Raw genomic sequence first — 20,495 nt, forward strand, 5'->3', positions numbered from 1 at the left:
TCCTCAAACAGTCCAAAGATGTGCAGGTTATGTGGATTGACCATACTAAATTGCCCATAGTGTCAAGGGATGTGCAGGCTAGGTGTGTTAGGCATGGAAAATGCAGGGTTAAGGTAGAGGTGGTGGGTCTGGTTGGGATGCTGTTTGGAGGGTTGGTGTGGACTTGTTGGGCTGAACAGCCTGCCTCCACATTGTAGGGATTCTATGATCTTATCGGGTCAGGAGGTATATGCTTGCAAAATGAAACTGTAAATCAATCTTATAAAAATGTATAAATATCGGCTTCAGTTCCATTTTTTAACAACTGATTTTCTTGATTATAACATGGACGTTTAGTTTAGAGGGTTAGAACTGAACAAACACTGAAGTTATATCAATTTTAGACCTTTGAACACTTAGAACTGGAACGGTTTTGGTCTCCATATTGTGAAAATGCTGTGGAATCATGGGGGAAGGGCAGAACAGATTAACTGGGATGACAGCAGGATTGAGAAGTTCAATGCACGAGGAAAGATTGAACAAGCCAAGACTAGTTCATCTCATTAGGAGAAAGCTGAAAAATATGAATTTACTTCAGGAATATGCTAGGGTTTTTACACATGGTGCTGGTGAGAATGTGAGCAGGGATGCCACGAGGAATAGTTCAGGCAAACAGAATTGTCTCAGCACATGGTAGAGAAATGAACAGAAGGAAACAATAATTAAAGGGGACTAATAAAAGACGCTAACTCCTGGAGGTACGTTCTGAGGTCGGAAGGGCATTTGATCAGTCCAGGGGGTGTGGGGTTAGGGTTCTGTCTTGCCACTGACAATTAAATAGGAGGGCTAGGGTAGGAGAAGGCTTATGATAGTCAAAGCCACTAGATGCCAATTGAAGTCCTCAAGTTGGCATTAAAGGGCTCATTGTGCGAATGATGATCTTCAGATCTTTAGTCAATGGAGACTGGGGGAGGGGGGTAGCCAAGGGGAAAGGCTTCTGTAAGCAAGTTTTTGTACTGAGGTACTCTGTACCTAACGTAACACCATGTGTGGCAACGTTATACATTCTTCACTGTACTCTGTGCCCCGCACTTGAGTACACATGACAATAAAACCTAAATCTGAATCTACATAATTTGAGAAGTTTTCCCCTTTTACTTTGAACTCGTGACTTCTACTAATTGAGTCCCCCACTCTGGGAAAAAGTTTCTTGCTATCCAGCCTGTCTACATCTCTCATGATTTTGTAGACCACAATCAGGTCCCCCCTCAACCTCCATCTTTTCAGTGAAAATAATCCTAATCTACTCAACCTCTCTCTCATAGTTAGCACCCTCCATACCAGCAACATCCTGGAGAACCTCTTTTGCATCCTCTCCAAAGCATCCACCTCGTTTTGGTAATGTGGCGACCAGAATTGCATGCAGTATTCCAAATGTGGCTGAACCAAAGTCTTATACAACTGGAACGTGACCTGCCAACTCTTGTCCAGTGAAGGAAACCATGCCATATGCCTTCTTGACCACTCTATTGACATGTGTTGCCACCTTCAGGGAACAATGGACCTGAACACCCAGATCTCTCTGTATATTAGTTTTCCCCAGGGCTTTTCCATTTACTGTATAGTTCACTCTTGAATTGGACCATCCAAAATGTACCACCTCGCATTTGTCCAGATTGAACTCAATTTGCCATTTCTCTGCCCAACTCTCCAATCTATCTATATTCTGCTGTATTCTCTGACAGTCCTCTTCACTACCTGCTACTCCACCAATCTTAGTGTTATCTGCAAACTTGCTAATCAGGCAACCTATGCCTTCCTCCAAATCATTTATGTATGTCACAAAGAGCAGTGGTCCCAGCATGGGCCCCTGTGGAACACCACTGGTCACAGGTCTCCATTTTGAGAAGCTCCCTTCCACTACTGCTCTCTATCTCTTGTTCCCCAGCTAGTTCTCTATCTATCTAGCTAGAACAACTGCGACTTCATTTTCTCCATCAGCCAACTACGGGAAACACCTTACTGAAGTCCATGTATAGGACATCTACATCCCTTCCCTCATCAATCAACTTTGTCACCTCAAAGAATTCTATTAAGTTTGTAAGAGATGACCTTCCCTGCCCAAAATCATGCTGCCTATCACTGTTAAGCCCATTTTCTTCCAAATGGGACTGTATCTTCTCCAGCAGCTTCCCTATCACTGATGTCAGGCTCACCAGTCTATAATTACCTGGAGTATCCCTGCTACCCTTCTTAAACAAGGGGGCAACATTAGCAATTCTCCAGTCCTCCGGGTCCTCACCCGTGTTCAAGGATACTGCAAAAATATCTGTTAAGGCCCCAGCTATTTCCTCTCTCACTTCTCTCAGTAACCTGGGATTGATCCCGTCCGGACCTGGGGACTTGTTCACCTTAATACCTTTTAGAATACCCAACTTCCTCCCTCCTTATGCCAACTTGACCTAGAGTACTCAAAGATCTATCCCTAACCTCAACATCCACCATGTCCCTCTCCTTGGTGAATACCGATGTAAAGTACTCGTTAAGAATGTCACCCATTTTCTCTGACTCCACGCATAATTCTCCACCATTGTTTTTGAGTGGGCGAACCCTTTCTCTAGTTGCCTCTATCTCCTTATATATGAATAAAAAGCTTCAGTCGCCTAGACTTTACACGTGCTTCCTTTTCCTCTTAGCTAGTCTCACAATTTCACCTGTCATCCTTGGTTCCCTAATCTTGCCATTTCTATCCCTCATTTTCACAGCAACATATCTCTCTGGAACTCTAACCAACATCTCTTTAAAACCCTCCCACATATTGAATGTGGATTTACCTTCAAACAGCTGCTCCCTATCTAGATTCCCCAGCTCCTGCCAAATTTTGATATAGTTGGCCTTCCCCCAATTTAGCATTCTTAGTGGTCCATATTTTTAGCTGGGCAAGACACTGTTGCTTTTCCAAGTAATGGACCAGGACTCCGAGTTAAGGAAAGTTTACCTGATGACAGCTCTTGGGTTGACCAAGTTGCGAATTATTCCAGAGCAGCATGGTGGCTTAGTGGTTAGCACTGCTGCCTCACAGCGCCAGGGACTCGGGTTCTATTCCAGCCTCGGGCGACTGCCTGTGTGGAGTTTGCACATTCTCCCTGAGTCTGTGCGGGTTTCCTCTGAGTGCTGCAGTTTCCTCCCACAATCCAAAGATGTGCAGATTAGGTGATTTAATGAGGGGTAAATGTAAAGTCAAGGGGTTTGGGTGAGATTCTCTTTGGAGGGTCGGTGTGGGCTTATTGGGCCAAAGGGCTTGCTTCCACACTGTAGGGATTCTATGATCTGTAATTACCAAGCAGCCTACCGTCTTTTCAGTCTTAATCAATGCCAGCTTGTGAGGATCAAGGACAGACAGCCGAGACTCTGCTCAAGTTGCCGAAGAATCTGTAGGGTTCAATCGCAGGTAGACAGGGTGGTACAGACAGCATTTAGCATGCTCTCCTTCATGGCTCAGACCTGAGTACAGGAGTTGGGACCTCATGTTGAGATTGCACTGGACATTGGTGAGGCTTCTTCTGGAGTACTGTGTCCAGTCCTGGTCACTCTGCTTCAGGAAGGATATTATTAAATTGGAAAGGGTTCGGTAAAGATTTACCAGGATGTTGCAGGGAATGGAGGGTTTGAGTTTTAAAAATAGGCTAGATGGTTGGGATGTTTTTCACTGGAGGTTGAGGGGTGACCTTATAGAGGTTTATAACATCTTGGGGGGCATAGATAAGGTGACTAGCAAGGGTCCTTTCCCTGGGGTGGCGGAGTGCAAAATGAGGGGTCATATTTTTAAGGTGAGAGGAGAAAGTTTTAAAAGGACATAAGGGCAATTTTTTTCTGACAGAGAGTTGTTCGTGTGTGGAATGAACTGCCAGAGGAAGTGGTGGATGCAGTTATAGTGACAACATTTAAAAGACATTTGGATAAGTACATGAAGGGGAAAGGTCTGGAGGGGTATGGGCCAAATATAGGCAAGTGCGACTCGTTTAGTTTGGCAACATGGCTGGCATGTAGGTAGTTGGACAGACGGGTCTGTGACCATGCTGTGTGACTCTATGACTCTATAACAGCTGGCTGGGCCATGATTTTATCCATTAACTGTAACAGCTCTTGAGAGATGGGGAAGCTACACAATCCTGAGCTGTTACATCAATCTCTTTCATTGAATAATGGAGTAGGTTCTTATCATCATTATTCACTGTCAGGAAACCCTACTTCACTTACACGGAAGCCATAGCTTGCAAATGTCATTGCCTTGGACCAACTGACCCCTCATTCATCATCAAATTGGGTTAATTGAACCTAATCCTTCCCTTTTTGTCTTAAGTGTCAGATATTTGCCTAACTAAAGCACAGTTAAAATGGGAGGTGTGCATGTTGGATCGGCAAGGTCAAGAAAGCCAATAAGAACTGAATGGCCTGTTTCTACATAATGGACTCGGATCTAATTCTGTGGAACATGTGAGCTGCTTTTAGATTACAATACGGTCTACACAGTTGAGAAGTGGTGGCTGTACTTCATCTGGTGGTTCATAATTTTCTGAGTCAGAAGTTTCACTGTGAAGAATCAAGCCAGGCTGATACAGTAATGCAGTACTGAGGGAGTACTGCACTGTCAGAGGCTAGACATTAAGGTAGATAGTTTCTCTGGAGAACATGAACCATTCCCAATTCTGACAAAAAAAGAAGACAAGGGGAATTATCCCTCTTGCACCACCGAACTTTCGCAACATTCCTTAAGCAACATTCTTAAAAACTGATTCTCTTCTCATTGTCTTGTTGTTGTTTGTGGGATCCTGCTGTGCACCTTATTTCCTGACAATACAACAGCAGCTACAGTTTGAAAGTAATTGGTTTGCTGGGCACCCAAAGGTTATGAAGGATACTGCATTAAGTCACTCTTTCTTTTGAATGTCTGCTGGAGGAAAAGTAGCCTGGGCTGGAGTGCAATGTGAATGTTACCAGGCTGAGGAAATACTTTTATAGAAAAAATATGATGTATAAAGCACCAATTGTAAAACACAGACAGATGCAATGGGGACCTTGCATACTGGGATTGAACAGGAATCAATCAGAATCTTTCTGCTCTTTCCTGTTCCATTCAGGTACATTTAGCAGTGCTTGCTTGCAACATACTGCACAGTCACATGACTCACCTCGACAAAGTAGAAACAAGGAAGTAAGGTCATGCTGTCTTTTGAGAGCTTCTTCTTCTGCATGTCCTTCGCAGAGATCATTCTGATGCTTTCAGTCACAAGATAAAGGCCAAATTACATGTTCTGTCAAAGAGAAAGAAAGAATAGTTACTTCAATTCCATTCTAACAGTTAATGTGGCCATGCCTGCTATGTAATGCCATGCGTGTTCTGTGTGAATAAACCAAATAATGCAGACACTAATCATTGTAGCATGTCTGCTAATCACCGCAAATCACAAATAACAGGACTTAATTGTAAATTGCATGTCAAATCACAGTACAGTGCAAAGATCAGTCATTCAATGCAGGACAGTTTTGGAGATTGTTAGCATTACGGAAGTGCTCCATCAAACAGGTTCAAATCCCACCCAACTTCCAAATTCAACTTGTGGAATTTCAATTCAGGAATAAATTGCTAGTGTAATACTGACCATGAAGCTACTGGATCCTTGAAAGAACCGATCTGGATAACAAATATCCCTCAGCAGAAGAAATCTGCCATCTTTGTCCAGTCCAGATGTGGTGTGTATGAAGCCACGTAATGCATGGCTGACTCTTAATGGCCTGGGAAAGGTCTATCAAGCAACCTGTGCACAGCAAATCATTGTAAGTTAATAGAAGATTGACACCAGACAGACTACCAACCACCAGAGACAACACACTGTCCTATTCACTTCACTAGTATCTGGGGACTGAAGGTATAATTGGTTGTGTCGGATAATGGCATTAACGGTTCAGATCTGCCATGATCTCATTGAATGGCAGAGCAGGACCTGATGGGTTCAAAGGCCTATTTCTGCTCCTTGTCTTATGGTCTTTCAGTGATGGCCAAGTCACATAACAGCCTGACCTAACATCCTAGATTAGTTTGTCCCTGTCCGTGTTCTGTCCAATCAGTAGGGCAGACTCACTGAAGATGGTGGCAACCCAAGAAGTCTCATGGCATCAGGTTAAACATGGGCAAGACTGCCACCTTTCCTCAGGAGGACGAAGCAATGATTCTCCACATTGGAAGAAACACTCAGGATAGCAAGGAGATGGGGTAGACTCTGTTGGGGACTGGAGGGGAGTGGACCTTCAGTAGATAGTGAAAGAACCAATAAAAGGGAGAAATCTACTTGACCCAGACAGTATTTTGGACAGTGTAGGTTACAGTACAAAACAACAAAGGGATGTTGATAGACTATGCGAATGGGCAAACTGTGACAGATGGGATTCAGTGTCAGAAAGTGTGAGGTTATCCACTATGGACCAAAAATAGATAGATCAGTGTGGCTTCTAGATTGTATGAAGTTAAAAACAGTGAATATTCACAGTCAATTGGGGATTCAAGTGAATAGATCTTTAATATTTCACAAATAGGTCATAAAATAATTTAGAAAGCGAACAGAATGCTGGCCTTTGTATCTAGTGGCCTGGAGTATAACATAGAACATCGAACATAGAAAAGTACAGCACAGAACAGGCCCTTTGGCCCACGATGTTGTGCCGAGATTTAATCCTAATGTCAAATATAGTAACTTAACCTGCGCACCCCTCAACTCACTGCTACTACTTATTGCTACAATTATACAAAACCGTGGTCAGACCCCACTGGGAGTAATGTCAGCAGATCTGAGCACCACACCTTAGGAAGGACAGATTGGCCTTGGAGGGAGTAGACATAACTTTACAAGAATGATACCTGGACTTCAGGGTTTAAATTATGACGAGAGGGAATACAAACTAGGCCTGTTTTCTCATAGAATTTAGAAACTTAAGGGTGATCTGCTGGAAGCCTTCAAGATATTAACAAGAAAAAAGTATTGATAAAGATAAATGGGCGGCACGGTGGCACAGTGGTTAGCACTGCTGCCTCGCAGCGCCAGAGACCCGGGTTCAATTCCCGCCTCATAATCTAATCTAATCTAATCTAATCTAATAAACAATTTCCACTGATTGGAGAGTCTAGAACTGGAGGCAGAGTCCAAAACTTGGGGCCAGACCATTCAAGAGAGATGATGGGAAGCACTTCTACCTACAAGATGTTTGCTGCTGTCTTCCAAAAGTGACACGTGACACAAAATCAGTTGTTAACTTTAAATCTGAGGTAGATTTTTGTTGTTAAGACAGGTTATTAAGAGATATTGGCTAAAGGCAGGGATTATAGGGTTAGGCCACTGTACAGATCAGCCAGGATTTCATAGAATGGTGGAACAGACTTAAGCGGGGGAATGGACTACTCCTATTCCTACATTCCTCCAAACATAAAAACAACCATTCTCTCAGTCTATGCTTCCCTAACTATTTTGAATCTGAATGGAGTAGATTCAGAATATATCTCACAGACCAAACTGGGTTTTGAGGAAGTGCTGAGGGACATTAGCAGCTGCAGCAGCACGTGCCTCACTACATCACTTTCTAATCCGTGGGTCTACCCTGGAGCAATGAAGAATTCAGGAGAGCAGCTCTGGGCAACCCTACAACTGAGAAATGCCAACCTGGTGATCCTACAATACAGGTTGCCAGGAATATCAATACAGCTGGACCAACACTTGACACACAGAGAGAAGCGATCCCAGACAATGGAGCAGATCCAAGCTCTGCAGACATGACACATCCCATGGTGACTGGTGGGAGGCAATTAAAGAACTAACCGGAGGAGAATGTTTCACGGTAACCTCATCCTCAAAAACTGGAGTAGCCCAGCACATCAGTGCAATAGGCAAGGCTGAAGCATTTGCAGCATCTTCAGCCAGAACTATTGAGTGGATGATCCAACTCTAACTCCACCTGAGGTCCCCAACATCACAGACGGCCAATTTGATTTGCTCCACACAATATCAGTAAATAGTTGAAGGACTATTGAGAACATTCTGGCAATAATATGGAGAAGTTGTTTCCAACCAGCTGCATCCTAGCTAAAACACTAGTATCTAATGTAACATTTACTCTCTTCACTGACAATGTACAGTGGCAGCCATATTTACACCCACATGGTGCACAAACAACTCATCAAAGGTCAACAGGCAGCACCTTCCACAACCACCACTTAGAAAGTTAAAGGCAGCAGATAAATGGGAACATCATCACCCTCCAAGCAACTCACTGCTGACTTGGGCTTAATCCAGCCTTTCTTCATTGTCACTGGGTCAAAATGCTGGAACCACTTGTATTTGGAGGATGTGGAAGCTTAGGAGAGGGTGCAGAAGAGGTTTACCAGGATGCTGCCTGGATTAAGGGGTGTGAGCTATAAGGAGAGGCTAGAAAAGCTAGGGTTGTTTTCCCTGGAGCAGAGGACGCCTGAGGGGAGATGGGATAGAAGTGTCCATACATTATGAGATTCACAGTCGACAGTCAACATCTTTTTCCAGAGTTGAAATGTCTAATACTGGGCAGCATGCCTTTAAGGCGAGAGGGGAAAGTTCAAAGGAGATGTGAGGGGCAAGTTTTTTTTACACAGTGAGTGATAGGTGTTCAGAACATGCTGCCAGGGGTGGTGGTGGAGGCAGATACGATAGGGGTGTTTCAAGAGCTTTTCGATAAGCACATGAAAATGCAAGGAATGAAGGGATATGGACCAAGGGCAGGAGGAAGAGATTTACTGAATTTGGTATCAGATTTGGTGTAATGTCATGGGTTGAAGGGCATGTTCCTGTACTGTACTGTTCTATGTTTTCCCTCATTAACTACACAATGGGCCCCTGCTCCCAAAGAACTACAGTATTTTAAGAAGGAACTCTTCAAGGAGAAAGTGAGGACTGCAGATGCTGGAGATCAGAGCTGAAAATGTGTTGCTGGAAAAGCGCAGCAGGTCAGGCAGCATCCATGCTTGGATGCTGCCTGACCTGCTGCACTTTTCCAGTAACACATTTTCAGCTAAGAAGGAACTCTGACAGTTTCACAACAATCAATTCTTATTTAGGGATGGACAATTAATGCTGAATTCGCTACATAAGCACATACCCTAGCAAGGAATTAAAAAAAGACCACTCACTCAGCATGGAACGTGTGATCGATTGTACATTATGGTCTTGGGATAATGGAGAGTACATGATAGCAATCAGGCTGGTGTCAGTAAATTATCACAGGAAGAAAACATGTGGGCTGCAGAAAATGAGGTTTCAGATCAAGGGTGGGGGCATATCCTATGTGAGACCTTTGGGTTAGATTTTTCACTCCTGAATCAGGGGAAATCTTTATAATGCTAACCCTACACAGCAGAATTTGTGCCAGATGTCCTAATTTTTTTGTCCTGGGTTGTCAAGGGAGAGAAAACAGAATAAGTGATATTAAGTGAGAAAGTTTATCTCAGCTGTACAAAATCCCACAAAATAGCACTTTATCCCTTAATGCCCCTCGTCCTCTACTTCAGGCTCTCACCCATCTCTCTGATATCCTCTATGACAGCCTGAATCATTTTTCCCATTCCCAATGTCACTTTATAGCCTCTCTGCCATCTTAGTGTCAACACATGAACTCCCTCAAAGCATCCTTTGATCTTACACACTTCTTGCAAACTCACCCAGTATTGGCCATGGGCAGATCTCAGGTGCCATGGTGAAATGAAATAAAATAAAGTGCTGTATGCCAAGTGAGAAATGGATAATGAAGTACAGACAGGAAGGTGGAGTGAGACCATGACCAGGTCAACCATAATCTTATTGAGGTTCCAATATCTAAGTAACCTACTTCCGTTCCTAAATTTCTAATAAACCTTGTTGATAAAATTGATTCAACATACTTCAAGTGTTGGAAGGTGATAAACCCTTGTGAAAACACATTTATACTTCCAGTCCCACAAAATATTGGAGCTGTCAATCAAATTCTGAGTTTACTGAGAAAGGGTGTGAGGAAGGGTCACCAGACCTGAAACGTTAACTCTGATTTCTCTTCACAGATGCTGCCAGACCTGCTTGGTTTTACTCGCAACTTCTGTTTTTGTTTCAGAGTTTACTGACCCAACCCACCCACTCTATAATAATGAGAGTTTGTGGAGTCAGGCAAGTGATATTTATAATAATAACCCTCAGGCAGTTTTGTGAAACTGAAAGTGATAGGATTGAAATGCATAATTACTTGACAGAACCACTGAGCTTATTTTTATGCAAAATACAGTCATAGAATGTACAGCACAGAAATAGACCTTTCAGTCCAACTCATCCATACTGATCAGATAACATAAATTAATTCCCATTCACCAGCATTTGGCTCATATCCCTCCAAATCCTTTCTATTCATACACACATGTTATATATTATTAAATGTTGTAATTGTACCAGCCTCCACCACTTCCTCTGGCAGCTCATTCCACACACGGACACCCTGCTCAGTGTGAACAAGTTGTCCTTTATGTCTCTTTTATGTGTTTCCCCTCCCAACTTAAATCTATGCCCTCTAGTTTTGGATTCCTCTACTCTGGGGAAAAAAAGATCTTCGCTATTCACCCTATTCATGCCCATCATGATTTCATAAACCTCTATAAGGTCACCCCTCATATCCAAAGAAAACAGCCCCAGCCTATTCAACCTCTCCCCATAGCTCAAACCCTCTAACCCCAGCAACATCCATTTAAGTCTTTTTTTGCACCCTTTCAGAACAAATTTCTCCATACAGCAGGAAAACCAGAATTGATCACAGTATTCCAACAGTGGCCTAACCAATGTCCTGTACAGCCGCAACATGACCTTGCAACTCCTATATTCAGTGCAGTGACCAATTATAGCAAGGGTACCAAATGCCTTCTTCACTGTCTTATGTACGTGCAACTCCACTTTCAAGGACTATGAGCCTGAACCCCAAGGTGTCTTTGTTTGGCAACACTTCCTGGGACCCTGCCATTAAGTGTATGTAGTCCTTCCCTGATTTGCCTTTCCAAAATTAAACATCTCACAATAATCTACTGTTAACAATCCTAGAAAGCAGCTAGCCTCTCTGAAAGTGATACCTGGAATTCTCCACATGGATACTTACCTTTTCAAATGACACTGATGGCTTTAGACTTTTGGTCAAATACCAAAAGCCTACGAGCCATGATCTGGACACGTCAATGGAAATTAGATTCTGTCAGAAAGCAGCTGCCTGTGACCCACTGATGTGCTAACTCTCCAATCCCACCTCCTGCTCCCCACAGGAAAATAAGCAGGTGCAGGGATCAAGGATGAATTGGTGAACGGGATCTAATTTAGCCAGGCCATTTGAATCTTTGAGAGTGTGATGGTTCATTCAGAGGAACACTGAGCTGCCTGGAATTGATTCAGCTGAATTGCTGTTGAGTCACAATTGCTGACTGTTGTGAAACAAGGGTCTCTTGATCACTGGGCAGAGGTGAGATATCAATATTGAGTAATAGCAGCTCTTCGGTGGTTAATATCGAATGAGGATTCTGAAATAGCTTTCAGCTAAAACAGCAACAGCAGCAGTTATTCTTACAGATGTCTGAACACTCAGAAGAAGCAAAAGCAACACTGAAGATTTGAGATATCTGTGGATTTATTGAAGAGTTAGACCCTGAGGAGAAGTTAATGCCTTCCTAAAATATTTTTCAACATTAAAATGCAACAATGATGTGCCACATAATCACTGCTGGCATCTTATACGTTTTGCCACCTCTACCAGCATGTGGTATCGGGTAAGATTTCTTTGAATTAGTCACAGCTGCAAGTCCTCCTTTGTCTTGAGTCTCTTTAGTGTTTAGTATTAGAACAAATAGCATTGAAAAGTATCTGCAGAAGAGGCCACTTTTTTCTAAACAGGAAGATTTACTGAAGGATGGCAATGAGTACAACTACAGTTGGTCAGGCATAATTAGAGGGATAGATGAAATGAGAGATCTCGGTGTGCAAGCAAACAGAACCCTATAAGTAGCAGTACAGGTAGACACGGCTGTAAAGAAGGCATATTGAATTCTCTCCTTTTTCTGCAGAGGGATAAAATACAAAAGTAGGGATATAATGATGAAACTGTATAAGACTGATGCAGCTACAACCGGTCACCACATTCCAAGGGTCAGAGGTTCAAGCTAAGTGGCAGAAGGATTAGAGGGGATGTAAAGAAAAAGGTTACACAGAGGGTGGTGGGTGTCTGGAATTCACTGCCTCAGTTGGTGGTGGAGGCAAAGACTCTAAACTCTTAAAAATGACCTGGATTTGCACCTCAAGTGCTGTAAGCTGTAGGGCTATGGGCCCCGAGCAGGAAGATGGGATTAGAAAGGGAATCTGGGTGTTTTTGGGTTAGCACAGGCAAGATGGTCTAAATGCCCCCCTTCTGTACTGTATCATTTTTATGGTTCTAATTATTAGCACCTTCAGGAGTTTTCCCTCTGCATATTAAAGTAGAGCATCTCGTTTCCATCCACTGACTGCGGGTGATGTCAAAAGAATGTGTGAAGCCAATGTAACATGAACATTAAGTCCTTCAGAACCACGATCTGATGTAAGGTTTAGATAAGTGATTTTACTGAAATGATTCCATGGATTAGAAACTTTAGTTAGGAGGATAGTTTGAGAGAAATTGGGACTGATAGTTGAGAAGAATAAGTGGAGATCCGATAGAAGTTTTCAAAATCACTGGACAGAATGGATAGGGAGAAACTGTTCCAACTCATAGAAAGGCTGAGAATCAAAAGGCGGTGTGGAAACAGGTCCTTCTCCACCATATCAATTCTGTGATTCAATGACAACAACCATAAGAGAACATGGATGGTCAATATTTTCTAACAACCTGTTCAGATATGTCATTACACACCTCAAGGTGGGATTCCAACCTGGGTCATCTAGTCCAGAGATAAGGATATTACTATGGTGCTACCTGAGCCCTTTGAGGACCTGGATGGTATATTTGACTCCACTGTTTTGAAAGTGCAGTTAGTGTTCAGCAGATAATGCTGCATGATCCCACACAGGAAGTAACACCCCTGCTTCTGAAAGCTCAGGGTTCAAGCTCCACTCCAGAATTGATGATCATTTATAATATGGCTGTAACCTCCCCCCGCCCCATTGAGTCTCAACTTGCAAAACCTTCTGATGTACATTGAAAACAAGGGAAAAAAAGAGAGATTTCCTGGTCAGCCATATGAGACAGCATATTTGAGGCAAAATATAATGACCTTTTTTCTGTTTTTGTAATCTTTGTGGAAAGTTTAATATTAGCATTACAGGACACGAGCCTAGTTTTCTGCAAAATGATTCAATGGAACCTTTCCCACAGGCCTCAAATGGACAGGTAGGGCCTTAGTTTTAACAGAGTTGTGATGTGGAAGTGCTGGTGTTGGACTGGGGTGGACAAAGTCAGAAATCACATGACACCAGGATACAGGCCAACAAGTTTATTTGTAATCACAAGCTTTTGGAGCATAGCCCCTTCGTCAGGTGAAGACTTCACTGCTCTAAAATCTTGTGATTTCAAATAAACTTGTTGGACAATAACCTGGTGTTGTGTGACTTCTGACTTTAATAGAATGCTGAATATAGGATTAAAGACAGGATTCTTGGTAGTGTGGAGGAACAGAGGAAGTACATAGACCCCTCAAAGTTGCCACCCAAGTGGATAGGGTTGATCAGAAAGCACATGATCGAGGTATAAAAGATAATGCGAGGAATAGATAGTCAATAGCCAGAGACTTTTCCCCAGGACTGACGGGTACGAGGGGTCAGAGTTTTAAGACATTAGGGGAAAGGTATAGAGGACACGTCAGAGGTAGGTTCTTTACGCAGAGAGTTGTGAATGCATGGAATGCGTTACCAGTGGTGGTGATGGAAGCAGAGTCATTGGGGACATTGAAGTGACTGCTGGACAGACACATGGATAACAGTGAGTTGAGGGGTGCGTAGGTTAAGTTATTTTATTTTACATTAGGATTAAGCCTCAGCACAACATCATGGGCCAAAGGGCCTGTTCTGTGCTGTACTTTTCTATGTTCTAAAAGCTGAATGGGAAAGTGGGTCATTCTGGTTCGGTGGTTAGAGTGCTACCACAGAGCATGCCTGAGTCAGATCAATCTGATGGGTCTCCCATGGTAGTGTAACTCACAGACGTAGTATTTTAGAGTCATACAGAATGTAAACAGACACTTCGGTCCAACTCATACATAGAATGGGTTTCCTAAACTTATCTAGTCTCACTTCTCTGCATTTGGCCCATATTCCTCTAAACCTTTCCTATCCACATACCCATCCAAATGTCTTTTAAATGCTGTAATTGTACTAGCCTCCACCACTTCCTCTGGCAGCTGATTCCATACACGCACCATCTTCTGTGTTAAAAAGTTGTCCCTTTTAAATCTTTCCCCTCTCACATTCAACCTATGCTGTGTAGTTTTGAACTCCCTTACCTGAGGGAAAAAAACCTTGGCTATTCACCTTATCTGCACCCCTCATGATTTTATAAACCTCTATAAGATCACCCCCTCAGCCTCTGATGCTCCAAGGAAGAAAGTCCCAGCCTATCCAGCCTCTGCCTATCACTCAAACCCTCTAGTCCCAGCAACATCCTGGTAATTGTTTTTTCTGTACCTGTGAATAAATTGTAAATGTTCTGATGTGGATATTCCTGTCTATTCTTCCTGTTGTCAGCACTCCTATGCCTCCAAGAGAAGCCAGTGAGACTGCAGTCTTTGTAATGTCTGTGTTTCAACCAACTTCTGAAACTGTCTTCGATTCAATCACTCTGTATCTGATAGCAGGATGGGGTGGTGGGGAAAGAGAGACCACTTCCTAGCTGCCAAACTGGTTTAGACAGAGAAAGGCGTCTATTAAAAGCACTACAATCTATATGAAAAATGATCAGGCTGCTGGAAGCCTGGGGCATTACATTTGTTGAAATCCAAGGCTGGTTAATTCTTTAATGAATGGAGCTGATTGTTTTCTGTGTAACCGAACATTACGTCGGGACCATTTATTATAGCATTTGTACTGCATTTTCTTGGTCACATAAAACGTCATGTTAAAACTCAGATTGATAGTAACCATAGACTTGTAAGTAAAGACCTTTCCTTGGAGTTTCTGAGCATGTCCCCACCCCCATCTATAGTGGGGAATATTTTCGAGCTCCTAAGCTGATACAGTGGTTCTGATAGACTGTAAAGCCAAGAGTCTGCTCTGCCAGGCATTAAAGCTCTCATAACACGACTTGATTAGCATGACAGATTCTATAATGAGCTGTTCCTGACTAACAGCTTCAAGAGTGAGACCTGAATTTTTTTTTAAAAGAGTCAGAAGAACTCCAGGGTCATGCAAAGGTGACAAATGGGGCACGACTCTGGGATTCAGAATTTACCTCAAGTCCCAATGGTTCCCCACACCCTGCACTCTGTGTCTGGCTGACTCCATTTCTATTTTGGGGGAGGGGCTGGGAGTATTGGATATCTGATTCCTCCCCCCCCCACCACCATAATTTCCAGGGAGCTGGCCCAGTTTCTCCAGGATTCATGGTCACAGTTCTTCAATGGAGTCATGAACCATCGCCTGCAACCATGGTCTGCAATCAAGACCATTAGAATGGCTGGTGCGAAAATGTCTTACTAATGCCCCCTTTGCCTAATCTGTGCCCCATTCATTCCAAATTTGGCTCAATTCATGTCCCTTCTGTGCACATTCACTCAGCAGACATTGTTTACATAACTAACGTAAATTTAAAATGCATATAATAACAATGAAAAATATACAACCATTGAGACAAAAATCAGGCTTTTGGAAATCATATTTTGAGAAACAATCTGTTCTTGCACTCTTATGGTCAAACAAACCATTAAAATGTCCACAGCAAGACTTCACACACTTCACAGCTCTTAACAAATGAATGTTGAGACATTGGTAAAAGAGACCACAGAAAGAACAGCTTATTTCAAGCACTTCAAAGTTCAAACAAGTAAAGCCAGAAATTCACTGAATATGTGAAATCAGAAGCCCCTAATAATGTAATGCCTGGGTTCTCAGCTAAACCTCAGAATAAATGCTTTCCATTATTATTGGACGGCTCATTGGTTTTCAATGTAATGTACACTTGGCATCATAGATTAGTGCATGGAGTACTGGACTTGGGATGTCATGTTATGACTGTACAGGACATTGGTTAGGCTACTTTTGAAATATTGAGTGGAATTCTGTTCACCCTGCTATAGGAATAGCGTTGTTAAATGCGAAAGAATTCAGAAAAGATTTACAAGGATGTTGCCAGAACTGGAGGGCTTGAGCTACAGAGAAAGGATGAGTAGGCTGTTACTTTTTTTCCTTGGCATTAGAAGCCGAGGGGTGACCTTATGGAGGTTTATAAACCTCCATAACCTATAGAGAAGTCCAAAACTTAGAGGAGATAGATTTAAGGTGAGAAGAGAACAGATTTAAATAAGACCTGAGGGGCAACATTTTCATGCAGAGGGTGGTACGTGTATGAAATGAGCTGCCAAAGGAAGAGGTGAAGGCTGGTACAATGACAACATTTAAAAGGCATCTGGATGATTTCATGAGCAGGAAGGGTTGAGACAGATATGGAACAAATGCTGGCAAATGGGACGAGGTCAGATTGGGATGTCTGGACAGTATGGACGAGTTGGACTGAAAGGTCTGTTTCCATACTGTATGACTCTATGATGCGATAATGTGCATGAGAGGAACTGTGTTGGCATGGGCATTTGGGGGCCATGGGGAATGTCAAGGGCTGGCCATGGAAGGTGTAAGGGGTGAGAGTATGAATAAAGGATAATGTCGGGGTTGGTAGCCTTATGTTATTACTTCATATACCCCCACCTTCCTGGAACAGGTACTGAGAATATCAGGGCACTTTTGAGCTGAGGCAAGTCAGGAAATATCCAAGTCAGCAAAGCCAGAAATTCACTTCAATTCCCACCTCCAGCTACTGGTTTTGATTCCTAAAATCTGGCTGAGTATCCAAATGACACACCAGCTGTTTCAGAAGTTTAAAGTAAAACAAAATCTACAAAGGAAAAGCTAATACAATTCTTTTTGTAGTGGTGCTGAAGTTGTCAGATCACCACAAAAAAAATTAATGACACAGTGAAGGTAAAACAGGCCTACCATTATCGAGTCACAGGGATTTACCACACAGAAAGAGGCCCTTTGGCCCATCACATCCATATTCATCAAAACAGCCACCTAACTGCTCCAATCGTATTGATCAGTCTGGCCTACAGAGTCCAAGACAACCAGTACCTCTCCTTATTGACTTACACTGACAGCCAGTTCCTAAACCCTTTTAGCCATTTTATCACTACATCAGTCCAGATACAATAAAAAACAGAGAACATTACAGTGCAGTACAGGCCCTTCGGCCTTAGATGTTGTACCAATCTGTGAAACCCATCTGAAGCCCATCTAACTGACACTATTCCATTATCATCCATATGTTTATCCAATGACTATTTAAATGCCTAAAGGTTGGCATGTCTACTATTATTGCAGACAGGGCATTCCACGCCTTTACCACTGTCTGAGTAAAGAACCTACTTCTGACATCAGTCCTACACTAATCACCCCTCCATTTAAAGCTACATCCCTCATACTAGATAGCACAATCTGAGGAAAAAGGTTCTCACTGTCTACCCTATTGAATCCTCTGATCATTTTATCTGTCTCTCTTAAACTACATCTCTCTAATGAAAACAACCTCAAGTCCATCAGCCTTTCCTTATAAGACCTTCCCTCCATACCAGGCAACATCATGGTATATCTCCTCTGCACTCTTTCCAATGCTTCCACATCCTTCCTATAAAACGATGACCAGAACTGTACGCAATACTCTAAGTGTGGCTGCACCAGAGTTTTGTACAGCTGCAACATGATCTCATGGCTCCGAAACCCAATCCTTTTACCAAAAAAGCTAACACATCATATGCCTTCTTAACAACCCTATTAACCTGGGTGGCAACTTTCAGGGATCTATGCACATGGATACTGAGATCTCTCTGCTCATCTACACGACCAAGAATCTTACCATTAGCCCAGTACTCTGCATTCCTGTTGCTCCTTCCAAAGTGAATCACCTCACGCTTTTGCACATTAAACTCCATTTGCCACCTCTCATTCCATCTCTGCAGCCTATTTATGACCCTCTGTAATGTGCAACATCCTTCCACACTGTCCACAACTCCACCAACTTTAGTGTCATCCGCAAATTTACTAACCCATCCTTCTACGCCCTCATCCAGGTCATTTATAAAAATGATGAACAGCAGTGGGCCCAAAACTGATCTTTGCTGGACACCACTAGTCACTGAACTCCAGGATGAACACTTCCCATCAACCACCACCCTCTGAATTCTTTCAGCTAGCCAATTTCTGATCCAATATGCTAAATCACCCTCAATCCCATGCCTGCATTTTTTCTGCAATAGCCTACTGTGGGGAACCTAATCAAACACTTTATTGAAATCCATATATACCACATCAACTGCTTAACCATCATCCATCTGTTTGGTTACCTTCTCAAAGAACTCAATAAAGTTTGTGAGGCATGATGTACCTTTGACTATCCCTAATCAAATTATTCCTTTCCAGATGATCATGTATCCTATTTCTTATAATCCTTTCTAACACTTTACCCACAATCGAAGTAAGGCTCACTGATCTATAATTACCAGGGTTGTCTCTAATCCCCTTCTTAACCAAGGGAACATTTGCTCTCCTCCGGTCTTCTGGCATAATTCATGTAGACAATGACAGCATAAAGATCAAAGCCAAAAATTCTGCAATCTTCTCTCTAGTTTCCCAGAGAATCCTAGGATAAATCCAATACCAAATCCAATGCGGCCTTGCCCCTTGTCGGCCTGTCTGCGTACTGTGTCAGGAACCTATCCTGCCCACATTGGACAAAAACTGACCCATCTAAGGTATTCGGACTATAGCATTTCCAGTCAAAATTTGGAAATTTAAAGTTCCCCATTACAACTACCCTGTTACTTTTGCTCCTATCCAGAATTCATCTTTGCAATCTTTTCCTCTATATCTCTGAAACTTTTCAGGGGCCAATAGAAAACTCCCAACTGATAACAGCAAGGAAGAAGCTGTTCTTGAATTTATTCATGTGTGAATACAAACTTTTGAATCTTCTGCCCGCCTCCATAGATTTTTTTCATCTCTCTTTTTAATCTTCCATATTCCACCAGCTTTCAAAGATCTATCCTTCAAATTCTGTCCATTCCTTACTTCCTTCAACTGAGACCCAGTTAGCTGGACAGCTGCTTTGTAATGTAGAGTGATGCCAACATGCTGGGCATAATTCCTGCACCAACTGAGGTAATCATGAAGAAATTACCTTCTGAACATCCCTTCTCACCTGATGAGTGGCAATCCTCAGGTTAAACCATGATCAGTCCTCTATCTCTCTCCCTCTAAGGAAGGAGAGAGAAACAGAGACAGAGACACAGACAGAGAGAGAGACAGGGTGCACATAACAGTGTGTGTTTGCATGCGTGAAAGCTTGATAAAGAGTGTGAGAGTGTGATGGAGTGTAAGCCTGTGAAAGGATGTGTGCATGGGTCTGAGTGTGAGGGGTGTATGTGTATAAGAGAGACCATGTGTATGAGAGACAGTCTGCGTGAGTGTGAGAGTATGTAAGGGTGTATATGTATGTGTGCGAGAAAATGTATTGTGTCATGGGGTCACCTGTAGTGTGACATGATCCCAAGATCTTGGTTGAGGCCATCTTTACTGGTTGAGAGTGTGTTGCTGGAAAAGCACAGCAGGTCAAGCAGCATCCAAGCAGCAGGAAAATCGATATTTCTGTTCCAGCCCGAAACATCAATTTTCCTGCTCCTCAGATGCTGCCTGACCTGCTGTGCTTTTCCAGCAACCTAATCTCAACTCTGATCTCCAGCATCTGAAGATCTCACTGCCATCCCCATGGGTACCTAACTTGGCTCTCAGCCTCTGCTCAGCCACTTTGTGATGTTGCCTGTCCAAAGTCTGCCTTGGAGGATGGTTACCCAAAGATCTGAGGCTGAACGTCCCTGACCGCTGAAGTGTTCCCTGAATGGAAGGGAACACCCCTGTCTGGTGATTGTTGTGCAGTGTCCATTCATCTGTTGTAACATCTGCTCGGTCTCACCAATGTACCATGCCTCGGGGCATCCTTACCTGCAGCATATGAGAGAGACAACATTGGCTGAGTCACATGAGTACCTGCCACATATGTGGCGGATGGTATCCCCACTGCAAGGCATGTCGATACTCTGACACGCCTTGCAGTGGTTGCCATGACAAGGTTGTACAGTGTTATGGTCAATATTGTCCTGCAGACTTGGCAGTTTGCTGGGAACAATGGTCTGTTTCATATTTGGTGGTTGTTTAAAG

General features: G+C 42.9%; 1 protein-coding gene across 1 annotated transcript in view; it reads right to left on the reverse strand.

Moving 5' to 3' along the window:
- plppr3a (phospholipid phosphatase related 3a) overlaps positions 1 to 20,495 on the reverse strand; it is a 129,981-nt gene that overhangs the window by 65,163 nt on the left and 44,323 nt on the right. Inside the window, exon 2 of the mRNA XM_043720758.1 lies at positions 5,172 to 5,294. Coding sequence (XP_043576693.1) covers positions 5,172 to 5,252 — 81 coding nt within the window. The 5' untranslated portion in view covers positions 5,253 to 5,294. The remainder of the gene's footprint in view (positions 1 to 5,171; positions 5,295 to 20,495) is intronic.

This window comes from Chiloscyllium plagiosum, chromosome 31, assembly GCF_004010195.1.
Source record: "Chiloscyllium plagiosum isolate BGI_BamShark_2017 chromosome 31, ASM401019v2, whole genome shotgun sequence".
Taxonomy (NCBI): Eukaryota; Metazoa; Chordata; class Chondrichthyes; order Orectolobiformes; family Hemiscylliidae; genus Chiloscyllium; species Chiloscyllium plagiosum.